Raw genomic sequence first — 26,124 nt, 5'->3', positions numbered from 1 at the left:
ACTCACTTTTTATTATTATTTGTAAATATGTGTACAAATGGTTGGTTTTTTGTACTGTTTTTATCAATAAATCTCAGCAACAAAGGACATACACCCATGTGTGTTGATTTCTCCCTAAGATGGCAAACTGAAACACTCCAAGTTGGTGACTTTTGGAGATTTATTTCCCTGGATGATTGAGAATGCATCAAGACGAACACAAAAGGAAGTTCACAGCTTTTAGCAGCTCCCCCACCCCCTCATTCACACACCCCCACTCCCCTCCCTCCAGAATTCCCAGGTAACAACCTAATATACATATGAATGACTAGACAATTTAGCTTCCACTTGGCTGAAGCTAAAGCCTAGCTAAAAGCCTACCAGCCATTTGGCTGGAAGGCGGGTTTTAAAGGTAGAAAGGTAGAAGGCTGGGCACTGCTGCTCTCGGGGGACTCTAGATGACTGTGCTTGCTTTGTTTTAGACAAACCCACCACCACACCTCCACCTACATCCACACCTCCTCCTGATGATAAACACGTGTCACATGTCCGTGTCATCCTCCCTGTGTTGATTGCTGCATCAGTCTGTGTTGTGGTTCTGCTGATTAGACGACTTGTTCACAGGAAACCTGAAGGTGAGACTCAGACTTGTAGACTATACGTGTCCAGGTTTGTTTTGTAGAACAAAGTAAAGTATACACTCATTACTGATCACAGATGACATCATGTACAGTAACATCAAAATATCAACTCACCAATTACAGTCAGCCAGACAAAGAGGTAATATTGTATTTTGCTGGGTTGGGGGGTTGCATGTTTGTGGTATTTATAAAGTGTTCCTACAACACTTTTATTTATTTACTTACTCAGGTTACTTAAAACTATGAATACATAACTAAAAAAACTTGTTAAAACAGTTTAATCGGTGCCTGTTTCTTTTTGTTTTAGTTTCAGCGCAACTCAGTTGTTCATTATATGTTCATCAAAGGGAGGAAGAGCAAAATGTCAAGAACATAAAAGACTGGAAAAAAAACATTTTTTGCATTTCAGGTGTTTGTAAAAGAAAAACTGGTAGATGTAAAGTTTTAAGGTGTGAAAAGGAAGGTTTTCTGTCTGTTCTCTTTCCATTGCATATATCCAGTCTGCTGCTTGCTGCTTCATCTGCTCAGCCTGCTAAAAGATCATCATGAAAACATCACTGCACATCTGGGGTCCGTTCTTTGTACCTCGCTTACTACATCCAAGACCAAATCATCGCGCTAACTTTGAGCTCGCTATTCCGGTTCTCCGAACACACCTGTTGATGACGATTAGTACAGCTGGATGAAGTAATGTGAGATCACTGGGAGGCTTAACAGGGGCTACGCATTGATAGTAGAAACATTGATCGGCAACCCTCTGATTGGTCGGCGAAAATGTCGAAGGAGCGCGCTCGGTATTTTCCGGCAGCAGAGGAAGAACTCTTGATTGAGGGATTTCAGGAGTTTCAGAGTTTAATTAAAACGCAAGGGAACACTGCAAAGGCTGCAAAAGCAAGGAGAGAGGGCTGGCAGAAAGTTGCTGACAAATTAAACTCGTAAGTAATTTAATAATAATAATAATAATAGATTGGATTTATATAGCGCTTTTCAAGGCACCCAAAGCGCTTTACAATGCCACTATTCATTCACTCTCACATTCACACACTGGTGGAGGCAGCTACGGTTGTAGCCACAGCTGCCCTGGGGCAGGCTGACAGAAGCCAGGCTGCCATATCGCGCCATCGGCCCCTCTGGCCAACACCAGTAGGCGGTAGGGTAGATTTATTATATCATATTACATTATATCCCCTTTCACATCAGAGCCACAACAGGACCCACTAGAACATGGGAACAAGTAAAAGTGAAATATAAGAATATTCTACAGAATGGTAATATTTATCACTTATATTGCTTTTAGTCTCTTGGAAAGAGACCCTGAAATAATCTGTTTGTTTATAACAGCAACCAAGAAAATGGCAGAGCAAAAAAAGACAGGTGGTGGTCCTGCACCCCCTCGTCAACAAGTTGGTTAGGTAAATAATACCCTCACGGGAATATCGATATCTCTCTATGAGCACACTGTCGCGCTGAGCTAAAGGATCCTGTCTGTCCCGCAATATACGCTGGATTCTGAGGACTCTCCTTATCAATCTTGCACCTTCCGCAATGGGTGGCTCGCGTATACGGACAGGACATGGCTGCGACAGGCTTCCCAAATCCACCTTCGCTTTTATAGCCGTGGTCTCTCATCTTGATTACACGAAGTGATTTACAATTACTACTCTAAAATATGAATTACATCTGAAATAATCACATACATGTAATAGAATGTTAATAGTACATTTCCCTTTTTTTAGGAAATGACCTGTATGTATCTGTGTGAAATCAATAAATGGATCAAGTGCTGCAGGATCAAATACTGCATTATCTTTGGTTACATTGATAATATTTATTTATGGTGAAACAGTGGTTAAATATTGCTGTTGCTTTCGTATAGATGAAGCGGACATACTTGAGTGGCCGCGATCTAATCCTGTTTACATAAAGTAAACCTGCTCCCAAGCAGGTTTACGCTTACGGCTCTGTTGCTATTACAGCAAGTCCCGGATGAGCTTCGGAGAACCGAACGATCCAAGATCACGCGAAATCGTCAACAATCTAATCCAGCTAACTTACTTAGCGAGGTACGAAGGAGGAGAGCTTGCCCTCACTCCTCCAGCTCCCATCCACTGACTCTGGCAAAGTGTCCTGTTCTGTACATTAGCAGCAGCATTACTGCAACCCAAACCAAACTCTCTTTCACACTAAAACCTTATTTGTGACAGTTTGGCTGTAAAACCTTTAATAAGAGTTTGTTGTTTCCTCGCTGAAGATCTGTTCTAAAAATGACCTTTACTGATCTTAACTGTGAATGTTCTCTTATTGTTTGAACTGTGTGTGTTTGTGTTTTCAGAGGTCCCGTCTGACCAAAATGGCATCTACTCATGAAGTAATCCACCAGTCCAACCACTGGAATCCTGTTGCTGGTCCACACAAGCGCTCAGACTAGATTTTTATATATTATGTTTGATCTTCTCATTAAACATACACATCTAACACATATTATAACTAATATTTGAATGTAATGTAATGCAGTGTATGGAAAACAATCAGTAACTGGCAGGACAGTGCTGCCCTCCCCACAGCAGTGATCTCTGCAGATCTCTGTAAGAAACTTTGGTCTCACTTGTTCTTCTTGAGGAGTTCTTTGGGTTTCACAAATATTACTGAAGGAAAATGTGAGTCATTGTGGCTGATTAAGATCTAAATAAAACCTTAACTGCAGATTAAAAGAAGCATGAGCATCATTGGAAACTTTTAAAACTTAAAGAGTTTTAAAAGATGAAGAGAAAAATCTCAGTTCATATGGTCCAGCCGAGCTTTAAAAGAAAAGTTAAAAACATAATACAAGTTAAAAACAATAAATAATTAAAAACTAAACGGCATAGAATTAAGACATGTAGGATAGGGTGAACAAGTGGGTTTTCAACTTAGCTTTAAAAACCTCCACAGAGCATGCCTGCCTAATATCTGTTAGGATGCCTGGGTCGTCGACCCAGGGTTTTTGAGTTTATGATATTATTTATACTTTCTAGTTTTTGGTTTCTTTGAGTTCTGTCTTATGGCTTAGGTCTCTGTCTTCTTTAGTTGCTCTGTCTCCCCTATCACCTGCATCCCCTTGTCTAGTTCGCGTCTATGTGTATCCTAAGTTCCTATATCCCCGTGTTCAGTCAATGTTTGTGTCTGCCCTGTTCCCACGTCTCTGTTCCCTTTGTTATAGTGCCTGCCCGTGAGTCTGTGTTATGTTTCCTGTTTTACTTTGAAAATCCATGTCTGATGTTAATGTGTCTGGTTTTGCTTCCCCTTGTCTCGTTAGACCTGATTTGCCCCAGCTGTGTTTCCCTCCTGTTACCCATTCCCTGATTGCTCCCTCTGTGTATTTAAGCCCTGTGTTTCTCTGTGTCTGTGTTGCGATCTACCAGTTTCCTAGCTGTGTGTTCTGTCATTCCTCCAGGTTAAGTTTGTTTTGAGTTTTTCCCAGTTATGTTATATTTTGAGTATCACATTAAAGCCATTTTGAGTTTACGACTGTCTCCCGAGTCTGCACCTTGGGTCCTATTCCTGTCTGCACACAGCCACACATAACAATATCTTGAGGGATGTTGTTCCACAAAAATGAGGCACGAAAAGAAAAAGCACTTTATCCAATAGTCTTTTTCTGACTTTAGAAACACTGTGTTGAATAAAAGCCTTGAGTTATGATTATGATGAGATTTGAGAAATAATTTGCTTTGTCTGTAGGGGCCACTGTAGGGTCCATTAAATCAGATTAAATATGTACACACACTCAGGTTGATGTCAGTGTACCATCAAAAGTATAAAATATAAACGTGCATTTCTGAAACAAACTCTGTCCTGAATTTTCTCATGTTAAAGAATGACTCAAACAAACATGTATCTTTATACGTTTGTTTGAGTATAAATAGTGTAAAGGATGACGTATATTTGTGAAACTTCATGTATTATTAGCCTTCATCTATGTGACCAAACTAATTCAGACCCTGTAACAGAACAGATCAGACAGGAGGCTGCAGACGGAGCTGCATATACAAAAATACCTGCATATACAGTACCATGAAAAAGTATTCATACCCCTGAACTTTTACACATTTTGTCGCCTTACAAACACAAACTTAAATGTTTTTAATTGGGATTTTCTGTTATGGAGCAACACAATTGTGAAGTGGTGTGAAAGTGATGCGTGTTTTTCAAATTTTAAGCAAATAAAAATCTGAGAAGAACTGAGAATCAATGAGTCTATAATATTCAGAGATGGGCAGTAACGCATTACGCGTCACTGTAATCTGATTACTTTTTTCAAGTAATGAGTAAAGTAAGGGATTACTATTGCAAAAATGGTAATTAGATTACTGTTATTTTCCCGTAGGAACGCTGCATTACTGCGTTACTAAAACCGTGATTTTTTGCGAGAATGTCTCATGACAGTGACGTAAGCGAGTGCGACGTTTGTGACAACAGCTGTGTGCAGATCAACAATGGATAATATATCGAGTGCACGAGAGAGTATGAGCGTGCAGCGTTTAAAGCGTGGAAGTACTGACCTTACTTTGAGTTTGATTCTATAAAAAGTGAAAAAAACATTAGTGTCTGCTGAAGAAAACTTCTTTTTACAGAAAAAAACCCCTAAACAAGCACGACGTAATGGGAAACTCACAGAGAAACTCGCGGATTCTTCCACTGACCGCTGCGGCACACCTGCACCAGGGTAAACCTTCGCCTACCCCAGTCCTGCTTTACAGGTGAAATTAGAGCAATGCATGTTTTACTTGCATCTATTTGAAAGAGTGAGTGTAAACACAAAAAATGTTTCATTTTATGTGCTGGAATGTGCAGAAAATAGGTTTAAATGGTAACCAATTTCTTCAAGTCAGAGAATGTTGCATATAATTATTATTTTTTTTATGCATAAAGTTAAAAGATTAAAACTAATAAAACAAGTTTTAAAAAAAGACTTTTCCATTTGATTACGTTTTGTATGATGGATTATGCAGAAAAAGTAGAATTGGGCTGAAAGATCTATCGCTTTATCACCTCTTCAGGTTGTAAATCGTGTTTTTAAAAAGTAACTAAGTAATTAACTACTTTTTGAAAATAAGTAATCAGTAATGTAACGGGCTTGGGGAAGTAATCTGTAATTAGTTACCGATTACTTTTTTCAAGTAACTTGACCGACACTGATAATAATAAACCTTTACAGCGGTATTTCCATGTTTTTTCCGACACTGCTTTAAAGTGAATGACAGCACTAACTGCTGCCTCTGCAGGACAGGATGAGTAATGCAGTTATAAACTGTTTCTTTTAACAGCAGACTCTTCTCTTCACAACTTCATTATACAAACTCTTATGTAAATATGTGTTAGTACATCTAAAAACTAACACTTTCTCACATGACAGAAGAGGTTTGTATTTCCTCCATTTGAACAATACAGTGGGGCAAAAAAGTATTTAGTCAGCCACCGATTGTGCAAGTTCCCCCACTTAAAATGATGACAGAGGTCAGTAATTTGCACCAGAGGTACACTTCAACTGTGAGAGACAGAATGTGAAAAAAAAATCCATGAATTCACATGGTAGGATTTGTAAAGAATTTATTCGTAAATCAGGGTGGAAAATAAGTATTTGGTCACCTCAAACAAGGAAAATCTCTGGCTCTCACAGACCTGTAACGTCTTCTGTAAGACGCTTTTCTGTCCCCCACTCGTTACCTGTATGAATGGCACCTGTTTGAACCCATCATCTGTATAAAAGACACCTGTCCACAGCCTCAAACAGTCAGACTCCAAACTCCGCCATGGCCAAGACCAAAGAGCTTTCGAAGGACACCAGGAAAAGTATTGTAGACCTGCACCAGACTGGGAAGAGTGAATCTACAATAGGCAAGCAGCTTGGTGTGAAAAAATCAACTGTGGGAGCAATCATCAGAAAATGGAAGACATACAAGACCACTGATAATCTCCCACGATCTGGGGCTCCACGCAAGATCTCATCCCATGGGGTCAAAATGATCATGAGAACGGTGAGCAAAGATCCCAGAACCACACGGGGGGACCTGGTAAATGACCTGCAGAGAGCTGGGACCAAAGTAACAAAGGTCACCATCAGTAACACACTACAACGGCAGGGAATCAAATCCCGCAGTGCCAGACGTGTTCCGCTGCTGAAGCCAGTGCATGTCCAGGCCCGTCTGAAGTTTGCCAGAGAGCACATGGATGATACAGCAGAGGATTGGGAGAATGTCATGTGGTCAGATGAAACCAAAGTAGAACTTTTTGGTATAAACTCAACTCGTCGTGTTTGGAGGAAGAAGAATACTGAGTTGCATCCCAAGAACACCATACCTACTGTGAAGCATGGGGGTGGAAACATCATGCTATGGGGCTGTTTTTCTGCCAAGGGGACAAGACGACTGATCCGTGTTAAGGACAGAATGAATGGGGCCATGTATCGTGAGATTTTGAGCCAAAACCTCCTTCCATCAGTGAGAACTTTGAAGATGAAACGAGGCTGGGTCTTCCAACATGACAATGATCCAAAACACACCGCCCGGGCAACAAAGGAGTGGCTCCGTAAGAAGCATTTGAAAGTCCTGGAGTGGCCTAGCCAGTCTCCAGACCTCAACCCCATAGAAAATCTGTGGCGGGAGTTGAAAGTCCGTGTTGCTCGGCGACAGCCCCAAAACATCACTGCTCTCGAGAAGATCTGCATGGAGGAATGGGCCAAAATACCAGCTACTGTGTGTGCAAACCTGGTAAAGACCTATAGTAAACGTTTGACCTCTGTTATTGCCAACAAAGGTTATGTTACAAAGTATTGAGTTGTATTTTTGTTATTGACCAAATACTTATTTTCCACCCTGATTTACGAATAAATTCTTTACAAATCCTACCATGTGGATTCATGGATGTTTTTTTTCACATTCTGTCTCTCACAGTTGAAGTGTACCTCTGGTGCAAATTACTGACCTCTGTCATCATTTTAAGTGGGGGAACTTGCACAATCGGTGGCTGACTAAATACTTTTTTGCCCCACTGTATGTGTCGCTAACTGGTGATTCTAGGTGGGTCATGTATGTGAGGTAGGTGAGGTGCTTGAAGTGCACAGAATAAGCTGCTGTATGAGTGTGTGGTTAGTCAACAGCACTTTGAGCTGTCAGTGAGACAGAAAAGAACTTTATATATATGCAAGTTCATTATGTGTCTGTTTAATGGTGCAGACTGATGGTAGTTTGTACCTGTGAGCAGAAACACCAACAATGAAGGCTAATAATCCAACATTTGAATCTATTTATTCTGAGCTGACTGAGAGCCAGGCTAAAAATAAAAAATCATCACTGCTGTCTATCGCACCCTGTGCTGATTAAAGTGAGAGAAGGTCAGTGAGCAGGTTTTCCATCAGGTTTTCCTGCAGTTTGATTCTTGGTTCAGTTTAAAGATTTGACTTTAGTTCAGATTACACTTTTGCTCAGTGTGTTTGTTCACTGTGGACTGATTCCAGATCAGATTATTCAGGAAACAACAGCAGACATCTGAAGACACTTTATTTACTAGATTTAAGCCCTAACAGTCCTTAAAAAAGTAAGTAACAGTAACCTAAGTAACAATCCTTAAAAAAAGAAAAGCAAAAGGACTGTAGAGGCATAAATCAGTATAATAAAAACTTGTTATTACAAGAATAAATGGAGTTGCTAACATCTGTTTTTAATTATTTTATTGACCGACTTTAAATGAGCCCACACCCACCCAGGAAACATTAAAATAATGGAGCACTTCTCAGAGTCAACCTTTGTCATTGTGTGGGCGAGCCTGAGTAACTTTCCACAGCATCAGCTCCTCAGCTGCAGGCAATTATTCTGGCAGCGCACACAATGAGTCCTCAGTTAGTTCACAGCCTCATGTTCCTGTGTATTTATCAGTGTGCATTACTTAGTCTGGACTCCGTACCTGGACTCGTCATTCCAAACCCTGCCATAGCCTTGCTTCTGGATTCAGCTGCTGCTTAATCTTTTTCAAACAAACTGCCATTCTCACCTGCCTGCCTCCCTGCACACCTATATTGGACTCAGCACTCGCCTGGACCTCGCCTCGCCTCCACCTCCAGCTAATCCCCGCCTGCAAACACGTAAGCCATCCCAGCTTGTCAAATGGGAAAACACTCACAACTCCTTGGACTGTTCTGATTTTCCTCTCCTATGTTTCAGTGCCCTCACCAGCCCCACTCCAGTCTCAGCAGTTTTTGTTTTCGCAAATCACTTGGAGCTTCCGGTCTTTGGTTCTGCGCCCGAGTCCATTCCACGCCACAGACCTCTGAGTCCTGACAACGGTCTAAACATCTGGAAAGTCCTGGAGGAAGAGAATGGCTGGACTCATCTGGATTCTGCTTTCTGCGTGCCTGCTGGGTTGTACCTCTCAAGGTAAGCTGTGGTCTGTGTACCAACTTTAATCAGTCTGCGTGAAGTTATAGGCTGTAATCAGTAATAAAAGTTTTAGGTGGAGTTTGTGTACAATTAGAATTTAACCACACAAACCTGGAGCAAATCAAAGTTAACTAAATAAGGAATTCAGGACTTTCGGAGTTACTGACATTTTTATACACAGTCCCTTGATTCAAAGCAGACATTGATTCAAAGTGTTGAAAATCACAATCAGCTCAGCTGCACCAAAACCCCCGAAAGAAGATAACTAAAGTGCACAGCTGCAGACTTTTTCCATGGTTGAGACAAACGACTTCACAAAGTCTAACAAAGTCAAAAATGCTCACGAGGAAGGAGGAGTATTATTATTGTTATTATTATTATTAAGTCTAAAACCAAAAGATGCTGTTTATAATGGTAATTAAACTCTATTTTAAATCCTCGAGGGTGTTTCTTGGTTGCGAACCTCTTTAGTTGTTCTGATCATAGAAATAATTCTCAAATAATCAGGCATTTTACATGTCTTCTTTGATTTGTCAGGCCTTCTGTCGAACTGGTCAGTGGATTTTCTTTTTTTTTTAAATAATCAATCAAATTCTGAATGTTTTGCTCGATTTATTAATAATCTTGTTTTTCCTTTTTTCCAGAAAAAACACTTTTTAACAGTTAAATTTAAAGGAAAATTCCCTGGATTGTCATTGAAACACATTATATTGTCCCAAATGCTGCTACCCAAGTGTTAACTGTACAGTCCATGTCCAGTGACCCTGATGCTTTCTGTTGAAGTAAACAGCTGTTTGAAACCTTTACCTCTCTGCTCTGTATAGTTTCTCTTTCAGGCCAGAAAAACGTCACAGCTGAGTCTGGACAGAACGTCACGCTGCTATGTCGAGCTCCAAACAACATCCAGACTGTTATGTGGAGAAGAGCTGACCTGGGAGATGACTATGTTTTTTTGTATCGGGATGAGATGAAAACTTTAGTGCGCCAGCATCCATCTTTTAAGGACCGGGTGGATCTAAAGGACAAACAGATGAAGGATGGAGACGTGTCTTTGATTCTGAACAATGTGACAATTAATGACGCTGGAAGATACGAGTGTCGTGTCGTTGAGAAAGGAACAAGTGGTTTTAAGCTCATCAGCATCATCACCCTGAGTGTTGATCCTCCAGGTGAGTGAGTAGAGTTGAGTGTGTGTGTGATCAGAGGTGAAGCTGCTTCCTGCTTGTTGATGTTTGTTTCTAAAGATGTTGTTGATGAGACTTTGTAGAAAGCAGCTGGTCTGAGTGATGTGATCAGAGTGCAGTAGATAATGTCTGACAGCAGTTTGAAGAGGAAATGGATTCTGTTCTGTTCTTCACAGCTGACACCTCACACCTGTTTCTCACCTGCAGGATCTGTTGGACTAATCGTTGGTGTGGTAGTTGCTGCTGCTGCCCTCGTTGTTGCTGCTCTTGCTGGATTTGTGATCTACATAAACCATAAAAAGGCAAAAGAAGTTCGTCTCAGACCTCTTGTCATTAAACAGTCTCCTGCTGCTGTTCCCACTTCCCAGTGTTGTCAGTGAACAGACACAGCTGGAACTTCACAATGAAACTGATTTGTGAAATGTCACCGACAGTTATAGGTTTTTGTTTAGCTGTTGACCTAGTGTGTGAGAGCAAAGAAAACATCGAATTTTGCTGTTTTATCATTTATTATCCAGTTATTGCTTCATCCAGATCACACAATATAATTCTGACTATGAATCACTTTGAATAATCTCAGCATTATTACAATATTCTGCTCTTTACACTGGATGTCTTTGCTGCAGTGTTCAAATATTCAACTTGAACAAAAACTCAGTGCTTCTGTTTTAATAGCTGCTCTGAAACTTGAACTTGATACACTTGAAGCTTTGCTGTCACACAGCCTGACGGAGACAATGTGGAAATCGCTTCAGCTTGTGAACAGATTAAAGTGAAATTAATTAACTTGACCGACTCAACCATCACTCTTGGTTTGTGTTCAGCAGCAGAAATGTGAATTTCAGAGATCAGAAGATTAGAATCAACAATAAGAACTTTTATACATTTTAATAATGTAATGTAAAATTGATCTCACCAGTGTTCACCAGCTTTGTTTTGATACCGAGATTGTTTACATTCCTTTTGGGTTTGTCATTTTCAAAGAGCAAGCTCAGGCAGCCTCGTTGGGGCTTAACAGGAAAAACTTTAATCACTGAACTTTTGGAATAGGGGTTGGGGGGAAATTCCATTAATTATATATGTACCTTGTGCATTTTGGCAGTGCCAGGAGCTCTGCCATCTACTGCCATCTACAAGTACTGTATTGTACACAGGTATGAATAGACTCACGAGCCACAAAAGATCGAAGATTATTAATTTAAGGAAAATATGAATCTAATGAGGACTTATGAGCAACTGCTGTGACGTGTCTCTTTCATTGCTTGTTATTTAGTAAAAAAAAATGCTTGCATGTAAAACTCGTAATCACAATAAAAGAATAAAAGCAGAAATGTGAAAATCATCTTCATCACTGCTGTTTCTGTTTTGGTTTCTTTCTGAAGAAGAAGAAGGTATTTGTGCCTTTTTGAACATCAAACATTCATTTCATTGTGACACATCTTTACCCTGCTATAAAAAATCTGGTATATAATCAGGCTTCATGTCAGTCATCCACAGAATAAAGTCCTGATGCATTTTTGTTTGTCTGTTTCTTTCAGGTTGAATTTAGCTCATCACCCTGTAACTTTTAATGCTATGTGGGTGCACTCTGCAGCTCTGGCTGTTGCTGAGTGCAGTTTGTGACTGAGTGTGCAACAGAAAAAGAAGTGTTTAATTTTCAGTTAGGATCTAATGCACAGCTTTCTTATGTGTCAGGAACTGGCATCACCCTACGAAGCAGTATTGCTGCCATGCAGAGTTGTGCACAAGTCATTGTTAGTCAAATGAAATTTGCACATTATATTTACACTGGTCACTTTAAATCAGAGCTAGAGGAAAGTTTGAAACAATTCGAAAGTCACACCAATAACCACCTTAACTCAAAAACACACTGGAATTCCCAGAAAACACTCCCTGACTGTTTATCAGACACCGTCTGCGTTCCATCCAGATCCCTCGTGGGCGGCTCAGAGTCTCGCTCTGCACGTCACTAAGCTGGAGCTTGGTATGCTCTTGTTGGAGGACGGCGCTTTTTCACCCCTCACTCTCTTCTACCAGCGCAGCTGCAGGATGAAAGAACAGAGCACAGTTCACACTAATGTTTACTGCCAGATGCTTACTAACCACCTCATTCTAACTATTTATCCCTGGAATGTGAGTTTCTTCCCACATCTGTACTGTTGCACTCACTTTAGTCACAGACCCAATCGTGATATTTAGCTTTTAAAATAAAACTGTGTGAGATGCTGTCATGTATTTGACAAGGCAAGTTTGTTCCCATGCAATCTTTAACCAGACCCGCATCATATTCAGATGAGGCCATTAGGCTCCTCTGCGAGCAGTGGGTGAGAGGAGCCTGCGCGGGATGTGGCCTGCAATAAATAGCAACAAACAGAGGGATCCAACAGTTCAACTCAGCAAACACAGTGAATAGTATAGTAATAAACAGCATAACTGTTTTATAAGCATTTAATTTTTAGGGAGGACAACATTTTTGAGTGTTCCCTGACTTGCTGCCCAGGTCTTCTCACCTACAGTCAGCAGATCTAGCAAGGGAAATGTGTGGGGTGGATGCATCCATTATGAAAACAGTTTTTTTTTTTTCCTTTAGTGAGCGAAATTGCAAGTGCAGCAAATGTAAAGCTCTAAAATATACAATTCACTGGTAGTTTATCATTTTCAACCCTGCTCTCCCCCTCATGTCTCTCATCAGGAGCCTGCGAAGCACTGTGAGAAGTGCAGTGCAGGCTGTCAGCAGCCAAAACAGCCATCTAGAGACATTTGAAACACTGGCTCTTCCTCGTGGAGCTCATAGCTCACTAAAATACCTGACCTGTATTTAGAAACACGTTTATAGTCTCTGATCTATCACTTCTTTCAGCAGTCATATGAAATAACTGCAAGTTACAATTTTCATTTTTTTTATTTATTTATTTTTTTAGAAAGAGGGGCAATACATATTAATGAACATTTTAACAAATGTAAATATGCCAGATTATAGCCTTGGGCTAATTTCCATCTGCAGACCCTCTGGCAGGTTGGTGTTAACCACAAGTTAGTAAAAACATACAGAGACACTATTTACAGGTCATGTGACAAGGACAAAAACAGTGATCACATTATACTAGAACAAACAATGACAAGGAGAGTGGACACAGAGGACAGTATAGATAACAATAATGGAAACATCAATTATATTGCACAAACCCCAGTATTGTACATGCCCTGACTGTCGTGACATTGCGTTCACCCATTGCACTAACAGTTGTTTCCCTTTTTGTAATACACTAACTCTTTTTCCCGTCCAATATTAAACATGATTATTAAACATGATTACATGTTTGTGTGTCCCTCAGCCGCCCTTTTAAGTGACTCTTAAAGATGGGTAGACTTGTACTTTCCCTCACTGACAGTGGAAGACTATTCCAGAAGCTCACTCCCTGATATGACAGAGCATTCTGTGAAAAGGTGGTCCGTCTAAATGCCAGTTCACAATCACCTCTAACAGTGGCTCGAGTCAGTCGAGACCCGGCAACACTGCTAGACTTTTGTTTAATAAAATCACTCATTGGTGGAGGCGCCAGACCATGTATAACTTTGTATATTAGACAGGCAGATTTAAATAATTTGAAATTAGTAAAATTTAAAAACTTGTATTTTTCTAAAATTTGACAATGGTGATATGAAAAAGGTTTTTTATCTAATAATTTCAATGCTCTTTTGTAGCATACTTCAATTGGCCCAATAGCAGCAGAGCTCGTATAGGACCAACTTGTAATACAATATTCAATATGAGCCAGTATCATAGAGTGCAGGAATGTAATCGCTGCTGTGTCTGTTAATGATGTGCGGATATGTCTAAAGTTCTGTATATTAACATTTACAGTTTTCACTACTTTTTTAATGTGTTTTTTAAAGGATAATTTAGAGTCTAGTAGCACTCCCAAATACTTAAATACCTCAACATTAATTAATTCTTGTGCACCCAAGCAGACTTTTACTGCAGCCACGGTTGTTTTAGGTTTACTAAAAAACATTGATTACGTACATCCTGCCAAAGTGTGATACTCTTCAGTTAAGAGAATAGGTTTTCTCAAATGGGTAGGACACTCTCACAATGTTAACACACAACAAGCTCCTGCTAGGCACAGCAGGAAGTGTGTAAATAAAACATTTGTTTTCACAGCATCACTTCTTGTGACAGAAAAACAAAAAACAAATAAAAGAATGATTCTATAACTAAACTAATACCATATAAAGGTATTGATCCCATATTAACCAGTTTCTCCAGCTGGGTTACATAAAGTAAAAAATACACATGTGCACATAAGCATACACATAAACAAAGAAAGCAGAGAAAACTCCAGTAATCAGATGATTCCCAGCAAGAACTCTGACATTAGTGAAACCCTAAAAACTCCCTCATAAGTAAAAACACATCCAGAACCACCCAGGCTTTGGCCTCCATCTGCCATGAGCGGTTTGGGACTGAGGGGAGGGAGACAAGCCAAAAGACATGCTGGAGCCAGAGACCATTTCCTGCTAAACAAATGTTTCTGAAGTAGTGCAGATTGGATTCCAATATGTTTGTCATTGATTTATTTTACCGCGCGAAAAGAAACTGTGAGAAGGGCTCCAGCCTTTCCCCATGAAGGACAGAGTGTGGGTGGATGAAAAGCAGGCTCATTTAGGTTAGAGAACATTAGAGCTGATGTGAGAGGCTCAAAGGCCTCTCACCCAAACTTTGCAATCCAAAGTTGTGCAGGCCTGGTTCATATCAATCATTAAAAAAAAAAAAAAAAAAAAAAAAAAAAAAAAAAAAAACCACGAATAAGATATTTGGAGGGGTCATAGGTCAGTACCAGGTAACCCATGAAGAACATATATTAAGAAGACAAAGCAAATTTATTTTAAAAATTTAGTTATAAAACAAAACAAAAAAACAACCCTAAATAATCTCGGTCTAAAGTCGTCATCTCCATGGTAGTATGGACATGGTTTGAGAACAACTCTCGTTTAATTCAAACAGTTTCTTGCCTTTGTTGATAGCTATTATAAAATAGCTCTTGTGTTTTTGAACAGGTGATGGATGAGCTTGTGCTTTCATTAATAAAAGAAATAAATCTTGTCTCATGTCTCCTGTATGTGGTGTTAAACAGGCTAATACTGCTGCACTTTAATGTCGGTAGTTCAAAAGCCATTATAGTTTATGATGTGGGACTCACTGTGGAAAGTTTGAGAACTGCTGATTTAGAACTTTAAAGCTTTAAGAGTAAAGACTTGTAACTAAGGGTCAAAGGTCAAGTGAAAGCAGGCATGTGCTGAGTAGAACCACCTCTGCTGCCACCTACTGGCCTTTATTAAGCAGTGACTGATGCCTATACACAGTGCTTCCAGTCACTGGCCACTTTATTGGGTACATCTGATAGTAATAAGCTGAAACCCTTTTCCTTTACAAACTGCCTTCTTTATTCTAGTATAGCTTTAACAAGCTGGTGGAAACATTCCTCAGAGGATTTAGTCCATACTAACATAAAAGCATCACACGACTGCAACACATTTGTTGGCTGCACATCCATGTCTGCTGGAAGAGGAGAGGGAGGTCTGGGCTTCTCTCTTTAAAGAGAGACTGATGGATGGATGAACAAGCTTCATATGAGTATATCAGCACTGGCACAATAGACTGCCTCTAATTAGTTTACATTTTCGAAATGTCTTCAAAGTTTCTTCAACCAACAAAAGAATGAAGGAAAATGTGTAGCTTTAATGTAGTTCTTCCGCTGGTCTTATCAACAATTCTACTTTTGATAGTTTCTTTACCCTCTTTAAATCTGTTGATATCAAACTACTAAGTGACTAAATCTGTCGTTCCATGACGATCCCAAAGGTGCTCTGTTGGATTGAGGCAACTGGTTTGGAATGATTTCAGCTTTGTGACATGGTGTGTTGTCATAAAAAGATGGATATGCTCAGCAACAAGACTCAGGCAGAGTGTGCAAAAATGGAAAATGTGTCACACCACTACACCACCAGCCCGAACTGATGCAGGTCAGGGTGGAGCCATGACCTCCTATCCAAATTTTGCAGAAAACTGGAAACTCATTAAAACCAGACAATATTTTTCTAATCTTCTAGTGTCCCATTTTAGTGAGCCTGTGTGAATTATAGCCTCCACTTCCTGACAGTAGTGAGTCCTGCTCTTCATCTTCTTGCCTTGAGGCTGATAGTCACAGTCATTTGATGAACCTCAATAACCCTGTGAAAAGGATGAGATGCTGGAGATCTCCAAATTCACTCAGATTAGATGAAGACGGATGTCATAGATATCCTCATTATGCAGAGATCCTCAGTTTAAATCTGGGTTCTTTAATTTTTATTCAAAATAATCTTTTTTATCCAAAAGAAATGTTTCCATATCTAAAATCTTCCAGGCCTATTTCCTGCAAGACTAATTGATTAGAAGAACCACACCAGCTGGTCCACTGGACCTTTTCAGTGCTTACTCAGTTCTAAATAATAGCATTAAACTGGATTTATCATGTGAACTTCTGCATCATTTAACCCCATCTGTGATTGTTTTACCTTCTCTACAAATACTGCAGCCTGGTATATAAACCATGCCAACATTCCCTTTCTATCAGGGGTGGGGAACTCCGTCGAGAGCCGATGTCCTGCAGGTTTTACATCTCACCCTGGGCCAACACACCTGAATCGATGATTAGTTCATTACCAGGCCTCTGGAGAACTTCAAGACATGTTGAGGGGGTAATTTAGCCATTTAAATCAGCTGTGCTGGATCAAGGACACAGCTGCAGGAAACCAGTTCTTGTGGCCTGAAATTCCCTAAGCCTGGTTTATATCAAAACCAGCTCTTATATCCTGCTGTAAAATGACCTTTAGTCTTGTGTCTGTGAAGTATCTCTATTCATCTACATGCATCCGAAGTAGGGTTTTTTTTTTGTTTTGTTTTTTAAAAATCAGACTGCACCCAACACTTTAATGACCTAAATTCCAAGTACTGTGTGTGAAAAGACTCCTGACTCTGGTTGAGTCTTGCTTTAATTTGTAATTTTTCTGCAAATCTATGTAGAGTCTATTACGCGAGTGGCCAATGTCATTGCCAGCATTTATAGCTGTGTGGCAGTACCATTGTTGACATTCATTCAAATTCGGAGCATGTGAGGTTAAGTTGTAGATTGTGGCTTCAAATGTTCAGAAAATCCAATATTTTGCATGACAGTGAAATTTCAATGTTGCAACGGACAGTTCCAGCAACTGCACAACTTCCAGCGTTGAGGCAACACTACCCTGTTAAAATTTATGGGTACATGGAAGTATGCAGAGTACATTGTGTATCAAAGGAAGTGTCCTTATTGAGACAGTGATTTGCTTTTTATTTGGTTTATTTGGCTCGTTTTCAGCACCAGGTCAAATAGGATGCAGGTAGTGGTTTGCCAATTTCATGCTTCACTGCTATTACACTATTATTTTAAACCTACAGCACAACCTGGACGACGGGTTTTTACCTCACCACGGGCAGTTGTCAGATAGTTGCAGACCAGTCTCTTGGCTTGGATGATTGGAGCCTAACAGGAAAGTCAAAATAGCGTTACTGGGCTTTGATGTAAATTAAAAGAAAGAAGAAAACACATCAAAAACATGAATTTAGTTGAACTTATTGACATCAGAGCAGACAAAATTACCCAGACTAGCTCTTCCTTTGTGGAAGCTGCAGCAAAAATGCTGCACACATAGATGAATGCCCCAAAATGGCCTATTCAATGCACATATTTCATTGTTGTGTCATTGTTTAGTCATTAAGTTTTTGACACTCAGAAGCAGTTTACTTCGATTTCCCCTCACACCAACTCACACCCTTACTCAACCTCCAGTTTCTCAATGGGAAGAGTGTAGATGTAGTAAACCGTCATGTTCCCTCAGTCGGTGACTTTCCAGCTTGCTTAATCTGACTTGCTTAGGATAAGATATTAGAAGCAGGTTCTGATTTTTTTCTTCTTCTTAATTCCGTGTGAGATCAGAAGATCTACAGAAGGTGGAAAATGCCCACTGTAACATCTGTGTTACACTACTGGATTTGGATGTCTGCCTGCCTTCTCGTGCCTGTGTCCACATGTGAGTTGCATATCGGTTCGCGATTTGTGTGTCTGCATCAGCGGCATTTGCTTAAGTCATACTAGGACATAGATATATAGATATAAATGTAGTCATCTGGCTCAGGGGGTCTCTGTGTGGGCTATGACATTTTCTGAAATAATAAGTAAGACACTTTTGGCAGCCTAAACACTAACGTTTCATCCTAAGTGATCATATTTGAACTACAAGGTTAATTATCAGGTAATTACATTTGGCTTGGTTAGCACTCTGCATTTATAGGTCATATGGTTGTAATCCCGAGACACTCATATCTAATTAAATCAAGTAAGAGATTGAATTAAGAAAAACAAAACAAAAAAAAAAAACAATTTCACTGGACAAAACTAAAGCACACCTTCTTGGATGGTCTGAACCAGACCGCAGGTCATACCATCGATAATCCATAAATGCTCTAAACACCCTAATAAACATGGGTCAGTGGCGGTGAAGTCCACTACACTGTTCTCACGGGAACGCAATGTTTCCTACCTACAAGTGTGCAAATAACTGTAAACCTCGGCCACAACAACCAGAGCTCAAGTGGTACATTGTTGTGTAACCTACCGTTCTAACAGAAGATTAGGGGGACCCGCATCAAGCTTTCATGGAAAGAAATTAAAAACACCAACTTGCCCAACTTGGACCAAGCACTGGCAGCTTCAGGTTTGCTGAGGAATACCTAATTGCCCACACCTGAGCTTATGAAAAAAGCAAAGACCAGCTCCGCCCACCAGGGGCGGTTCCCAGACTCAGGTCTCACCTGCCACACATGCCTCTTACTGCATTATCCAAGTTTGTTTTTATTGAGACATATATATAGAAACTAATAAAAAATTGTAGTCAGCTGCACACCAGTTTATTTCAGCTGTAAAGCTAGACATTTTAACATGATGGGCATTGACTCTCTTGGTCAGGAGATGACTGCCAGTGTAATTATCTTCCATTACAGAAGCTCTGAGACATACAGATATACAGAGGGAGACTCCAGAGACTTCCCTTTTTGGAAAGTTATATAACATATTGAAAGCTTGAAACCTTCGAAGAGCTTCTGAAAGCGTGGCCTCTAATTTATACACATTTTGGTCAGAGATAACTTCCATGGTCTCGTGGCCTAACTTGTTTAATCCCCTTGATAAGGTCAGGCGGGTGGTCATTAACAGCAACATGGCATTCATTATGAAGTCCCCAAGTATTGCAAATTATTGCTAAAAGTACATGTGGTGGGACGTCCCCACACCGGCCTCTGTGGAAGTTGGAGTGAGAGTTGCACTTTGACCTGATTTAACTTATGTGGTCTGTGTTTGCTCTCTTTCAGTCTCATTAAGCACAACAGTTGAATCTGGAATCAATGTCAATCTGTCATGTTTTGCTTCTGTCTATGACAACAACAACATCACCGCTGTACAGTGGAGCAGAAGTGACTTGGAGCCAGAATATGTCCTTTTGTATCAGGATGAGCAGTTTGTTACAGACAACCAGCATCCATCCTTTGTGAACCGGGTGGATCTGAAGGACAGACAGATGGAGGATGGAGACGTGTCTTTGGTTCTGACGGATGTGACAACTGCTGATAATGGAACATATGAGTGTCGTGTCCTGTTGACGGGAACAAACCATGAAAAGAGAGCCTTTTTCAAGGGTAACCCCATCTGCAGTGTAAACCTGAGAGTTGTTCCTCCAGGTGAGTGAGTAGAGTTGAGTGTGTGTGTGATCAGAGGTGAAGCTGCTTCCTGGTTGTTGATGTTTGTTTCTAAAGATGTTGTTGATGAGACTTTGTAGAAAGCAGCTGGTCTGAGTGATGTGATCAGAGTGCAGTAGATAATGTCTGACAGCAGTTTGAAGAGGAAATGGATTCTGTTCTGTTCTTCACTCATCACCTACCTGACAGCTGACACCTCACACCTGTTTCTCACCTGCAGGTCAGCCGGACATTCACAAAAAGGATGGAGGGTTCAAAATTAGAGTTGTTATCCATCCAGCTAGTTTGACAGTTTTTATTTTGCTTGTTGTTGGTGCAATTGTTGGCTGTGTGAGCTACAGAAAATATAGACAACGGCAGAGTCAAAGTTCTTAGTCTCAGAGCTTTAAAAAGCTGAAGTGTGAGTCAACACATCCTGAATTCGGTGATCAGAACATTTTCTTGTTTGGGCATGTTAAGAACTTGTAACAGAACTTCATCATGATGAAAAATAAGAATAATAAAGATTTCTTCATCTCAAAATATGATATAATGAGTTTTTGATTTTGAACATCAAGTATAAAACACTTTGGATTGATTGATTGATTATACTTTATTCATCCCGAGGGAAATTGGGTTAAGGCTGCCAGCCGTGCCAGCGCCGTTGACTGACGTTATTTTTGGTGTGTCAGCCTTTCAGTCTTCCTACCATTTCAACCCTCCTACACTATATACACAAGCTCTTGAACTCCTGTTGGTATCACAATTGTGTTTCTGCTTTTTATGCTCCGCACTGGAGGTGCCATATATCTGATGTTAGCAACTATGCAGGTTGGCCCTGGTTAGTGTGACTGAGTATTTACAGAAGACATTTTGAGGCTCTCCTATTGGTTGCTGTAGAGTTTCTTTCATATCAGATGCAAAACAGCTCCTGCACCTTTACATTGTTAGGTTAGTCACCTTTCACTGGTGCAGACACAGAGTTGTACAGCTAGTTGGTGCACTTTAGTGTCAGTAGATGGCAGCACTAGTTGTTGGTTTATTGTTGAGATGGTGGTCAGAGCGGCCAGAGCTGGTGCCACATCCAAGAATCACCTTTGCTGCTAAATCAGCTCATTAAACTCTTCTTTAAAACCACGACTTCACATCTGTTACCTAAATGCTAAATGGTGATATTACAAATACTGCTTTTCTTATTGCAACAAAGAAAACCCTGCATGTGCGTTCTGCACACTGCTGTCACATCTGCCCGCCACTCACACTGCTATGACAGAAACACTTTAACAGGTGTTTACTTTATTATTTCACAAATGCATGACTAGTGCAAGAGAGCAGTTGTTATTTTATGAGAGCTGACAATAAGAAGGAACTTGAAGAAACTACACTAACTTGTAATCACATCTGTGCACGGCAGCTGCAGGAGCACTGAGCTGTTGATGTGCTGCTGTGAAGGTAAGACATTAAAAAATGAGTTGGAATCTGCTCATTATGTATCTATTAGACTTGTAACTAGCTGATCATTTGAAAAAGACACTCAGCTCTATTTGTTTGAAACATCAGATGTAACCGATTTCTTTTTTTGGGACCTTGGAGAGTGTAACAGACTTTGAACCACAGACAGCAAACTGCACGCCAGATAAGATGCGGTGTACAGCTTCTTAAGTTAAACGTCATCTCCCAGTGCAGCCATCCATAGCCCAACAGACTTCATTTCCTATCACGAACACGTACGCACTTTGTTCTGACTTTTTTTCTCTGAAGTTTCCAGCCACTGAATAATGCTCCTGCTGTTTATAGTGTGCAGCTGTGGCGTGTATCAGTTAGCATCAGACATCTTTCTGAAACCCACAGAACCACACGAGAACAAAAGTGAGACCAAAGTTTATTGATTCTGCAGAAAAACTAGATCACTGCTGTGGAGCAGACAACACGGTCTCCCACTTAGAAATTAAATAGATCGATAGAAAGATCAATAGGGGATCATATACAGTGCATTCCATTACTGCATTAATGCATTACATACTATACATACTCTTGATAAGGCAAGCGTGCTGGCTGTGTAAGGTGATGAGAAAAACACACGGAAATATATGAGTATTACACATCTATGTCCTGGGGTCTTATGGGTCGGTTGGACCAGTAGCTGGAAGTCATCGGCTGGACTGGTGGGAATCTTCAGTACAGAGCTCTGGCTTCACAATCTGAACACACAGTTTAAAACATCATGAGAAACAATAAGCACCTGTGCACAAACCTGGCCTGTCTGTTATATTCATATACAGAGAGCGAGGAACACGTCAAACCAGTTACAGTTAAGACGTATCTTAACGAAAGGTTTCAATGTCTAAAGTCTCTCAGGCGCAAACCTGCATTTTAAGTATTAATCACCCTAACACACTGAATTATGAATACTATAAACAGTATATGTGAAACTTCAGATCACACAGCATCTGCAGGTGCACCCCCTGCTCTTTGATACATTTCAACCACAAGATACCGAAGGTCTCACGCAGTTTACAGGAACAACATATAACAGGTGGAGACTGTTGCTGTGGGTTTTTACTCTGACAAAAGGTCAATATTCTGTATCTAGGTCTCCTTTGTTTGCTACGTGGCTTTCTATATGTTTTTATAGAGCAGCATCCATCCCAGAAAACAATTGAAACATGAACATTGTAACATGTCGTGCATTTGTTTGTCTGAGGTTGTATTTAAATCATTTTTAAACCTACTAAGGGACGGATCTGCTAATGATGTCAGTGTTAATTTAAACCGATGAGCTCACCGTGCTTGGATCACGTGACTTACATTTTTCTGTTTTGACATTTTTTTAACTGGAAGATACAAAATAAGCTCATCAAAATAAACTGTCTGAGAAGTATGAACCAATCTTCCCACACAGGACAAAAAAATAAAAAACAGGCGGATGCTGCTGCTGTGGTTTTACAGTGAGAAAACGTCATTTTCACACCTTGCACATCCTATCTCACTTTTACCTTTAGATCATTTTGGATTTTTCTATTCTATTGTTTTTTCTTTTCTGCACATGTGCAGAGCCAAACAAGTGTGATGTTGACAAGTGTGATGTGATGCAGAGCCGTGCTGTTAGAATAGAACCAGGAAAATCCAAAAGAAGAGCGTGAAAATCAAAGGAGTGCGTAAGAGAGTGTAAATGTTGGCCTCATGACAATCTGAGGTGCTTAATTTTCTTCTGCATTTCCTTCCAGCTTGACTCTGAGTCTACATCACTTCCTGTACTTAACATTGTTCTTTGACTTAAACTCAAACTTAAACAAGCACTTGTTTTCTATTGATTTAAAATTGATTTTATCCCTTAGCTGTATTATATAAAAGGAAGTGTGAAATCAATAGTTGAATTAATTAGTGTAAATTGACACGGGAGGTCTTTATGAGAAGGAAAATCTGAAATGCTTATGACAACACAGTCGTCCAACATTTCTGCTCTCCTTCAAATGTTTCAAAGTCATCCAATGAGTCAGATTAGAGTCTTTGCTTATTCTGGCCTCTGCGACTTATGTTTGACACCACTGGTTTAAACTGGAATGCCAGGAATAGCTGGAATTGTTCAGAGCGTTAAGACAAAGAGGAGCAGCTGTACCTGGTCTTTGTTTATGTGGGTTTCTCTTTAATCTTGATTTCTACATAACAGATGTCTTCTGTCCTCACTGCTGAGTAGACAGCAGCCAAAGCGCTCTCTGCACAATGAAACACACAGAGAGGACATCAGTGCACATGTCATAGAGACACTACTGCCATTACATTAATCATTCAGATTATTTATTGTGGGGAAAGTAATTATGATTTTCCTGCTGAATTTGTAAGTATTATTGTAGCTCCCACAGATTGACCCATGAAAGCGTCGAATGAATGAATGAATCAACAAATCCACGAACTAATCAATCAGTTTGTTCTATGTATAAAGCACATAAAGATGTTATAAAGTTTACATATTTGCTGTAATTATTCATTCAATTTATGTTATTTTATTCTATTTAATTTCTATGATTTATATCTTGCTGCTTTATTTTATATATTGCGTTTATATCTTACACTCTTGCCATTATAGTGCACTGATTGAATTTTATATATTCCTTTAACTTTTCTTAAGTCTTTTTTTTACACTGAGGTGAGTAAGAAACAGTATTTGAGTTATCCTGTGTGTCCAAGTAGAGAACTGACAGTAAAACATTTTTGAATCATGAATTTTTGAAAAGCCTGAAAGTCGGAGTCTCACCTTGAAGCTTCCTGTCAACATATCGTTCCACCAAAACAATCAGTAAGACCACTAGAGCTATGACACAGAGTGTTCCAGCAGTCAGCAACACCGGGAGAAGAGGAGAGGAAGCGGCAGGAAAGGTCGAGGTGGTCGAGGTGGTTTTAGGTGGAGGTGTGGCTGTAGATGGAGGTGTGGATGTAGGTGGAGGTGTGGATGTAGTTGGAGGTGTGGATGTAGTTGGAGGTGTGGTGGTGTGTTCCCCTAAAATAAAGCAAACAGTCATTAAGTTGTCGTCACATTGTGAATGTTGAAAGCTGCAGAAACACAGACAGGTGAGTGTGTCACCTGTGACAGTGATCCAGCTGGATGGAGACTCTCCATGACCGCTGATGTTACACTTGTAGAGGCCTTCATCAGACCTGGAAACATGCTGGATGGTCATGTGACCTGTAGAGTCTTTCCCAGTGAAGACGCCATCTTTATAGAAAGCAGCTGGGAGGTTGGAGGGAGTGGTCTCTGTTTTACAGAGCAGAGTGACGTCATCTCCCTCCATCACAGGGAGGACAGGACTCTGCAGGATCACTGATCCACCTCAACACAGAGACAAACTACAGCATTTCATCCATTTACACACAGCTTCATCAACACTAACTCCACACACTCAGCTTACCAGTGACTGTCAGGTTAACCATGTTACTGATGGGACCCTCTCTGGACTCACACCAGTAAACTCCACTGTCCAGTAGGACGATGTGGTTGAAGGTACAGGAAGAACCAGCTGATTCTCCAAACCCATCTCCACACTGAGTCCTGGTTTCTTTGCTTGTGTTTCTCCTCAGAGTCCATCCAGCAGAGCTGTCGTCCTCCTCACAGCTCAGAGACACAGAGTCTCCGTCAAAGAACTGAGTGCTGCTGGGACTCACAGTCAGACGAGCTGTGAGGGTTAAAAATAAGCTTTTCATTAATTTCAAAAGTAATATAAATTATTGTTTAGATGAAATCAGCCTATAGAATGAAAATAAGATTTAAATGTGCTATAGCAGCCCATAAGCATCTACACACCAGATATTTCTGATTCTGATCACCATTTTAGCAATTTATATTTAAAAAAAGACGTTTACTGACCTTGGTTTGTTGTCCAGTAAAACACCGATGTCAGAACTAAGGAGAAATTACAATTAGGTTAGTATAGAATAAAGACTAAAGAATAATGTCATGTATGGAGTGGGATGATTAAAGCAGGATGATTATGTTAGTTTGAATGAATCAACACTTCTGAGTCACACTAAATGTCAGAATCCTCGAAGCAGAGGTCGAGGAGGGGGTGTGAGAACAATTTAAGGAAAAACTCTTCTTCGTCTTTCATGTAAATTCATAGGTAGATTTAGAAGTCGATAATAATGAATATATAGAAAGAAATCTTTGCAGTATCATTTCCTCTGTAAATGTCACACAAAACTGTCTTTTTGCACTATTAGGGGTTTTTTTCTCACTGTACTGGTGGCATAAAGAGCACTACCATAACGTGGTGCTTTTATTCTTCTTTTTCCTTCATCACTTTTGATTAACAGAACAGAAAGTAAAAGTTCAACATTTAAAACAAAGAAAAACCAAAAAATTCATGCTTTACTCACAGAGCAGACATAGTACAGACGCTTCCTTCATCGTCCTCTTAACTGACGTGACCTTTTGTTCCTTTTCGTTATAGAGACAAGGTAAACCCCACCCTCTTCACCAGCTTGTCTTTTTTCTATATGTGTAAGATGTGTGACAAATATAAGTTAAAACAAAAAATCATTCAATTCAAATTGTAGTTTAAAAGTTATTTGACAGAAAAGAGTACAAAGCTGCACTTTCA

General features: G+C 40.0%; 4 protein-coding genes across 4 annotated transcripts in view; 3 read left to right on the top strand and 1 right to left on the bottom strand.

Moving 5' to 3' along the window:
- The window catches only part of LOC147334363 (low affinity immunoglobulin gamma Fc region receptor III-like), a 529,842-nt gene extending 529,181 nt beyond the window's left edge, over positions 1-661 (top strand). Inside the window, exon 4 of the mRNA XM_086285916.1 lies at positions 462-661. Within this exon, the coding sequence (XP_086142042.1) occupies positions 462-661 (200 nt within the window). The remainder of the gene's footprint in view (positions 1-461) is intronic.
- A 7,821-nt stretch (positions 662-8,482) lies between these two features.
- LOC147334362 (butyrophilin-like protein 8) lies at positions 8,483-11,336 on the top strand. Its single transcript, XM_086271976.1, has 4 exons — positions 8,483-8,739; positions 8,819-9,031; positions 9,859-10,203; positions 10,426-11,336. The coding sequence occupies exons 2-4, from the start codon at positions 8,974-8,976 to the stop codon at positions 10,596-10,598; spliced, it is 576 nt and encodes a 191-aa protein (XP_086128102.1). The 5' UTR covers positions 8,483-8,739; positions 8,819-8,973; the 3' UTR covers positions 10,599-11,336.
- A 6,872-nt stretch (positions 11,337-18,208) lies between these two features.
- On the top strand, positions 18,209-20,447 carry LOC147334361 (uncharacterized). The gene is made up of 4 exons (XM_086272186.1): positions 18,209-18,330; positions 19,667-20,032; positions 20,271-20,297; positions 20,383-20,447. Exons 1-4 carry the CDS (start codon positions 18,258-18,260, stop codon positions 20,445-20,447), a joined length of 531 nt encoding a protein of 176 aa, XP_086128312.1. The 5' UTR covers positions 18,209-18,257.
- Positions 20,448-21,926: 1,479 nt separating this feature from the next.
- On the bottom strand, positions 21,927-25,931 carry LOC147334360 (putative high affinity immunoglobulin gamma Fc receptor IB). Its single transcript, XM_086271607.1, has 7 exons — positions 25,901-25,931; positions 25,392-25,427; positions 24,937-25,200; positions 24,612-24,857; positions 24,285-24,527; positions 23,649-23,745; positions 21,927-22,230 (listed from the first exon to the last, which is right to left on the bottom strand). The coding sequence occupies exons 1-6, from the start codon at positions 25,929-25,931 to the stop codon at positions 23,660-23,662; spliced, it is 906 nt and encodes a 301-aa protein (XP_086127733.1). The 3' UTR covers positions 21,927-22,230; positions 23,649-23,659.
- Between the last annotated feature and the right edge of the window lie 193 nt (positions 25,932-26,124).

This window comes from Aulonocara sp. 'chitande type north' Nkhata Bay, linkage group LG3 (assembly GCF_057382095.1).
Source record: "Aulonocara sp. 'chitande type north' Nkhata Bay isolate Kocher_YH1m ecotype deep benthic linkage group LG3, A_spYH_male_GT1.1, whole genome shotgun sequence".
Classification (NCBI taxonomy): domain Eukaryota; kingdom Metazoa; phylum Chordata; class Actinopteri; order Cichliformes; family Cichlidae; genus Aulonocara; species Aulonocara sp. 'chitande type north' Nkhata Bay.
This window is presented reverse-complemented; position numbering and strand designations above follow the sequence as displayed.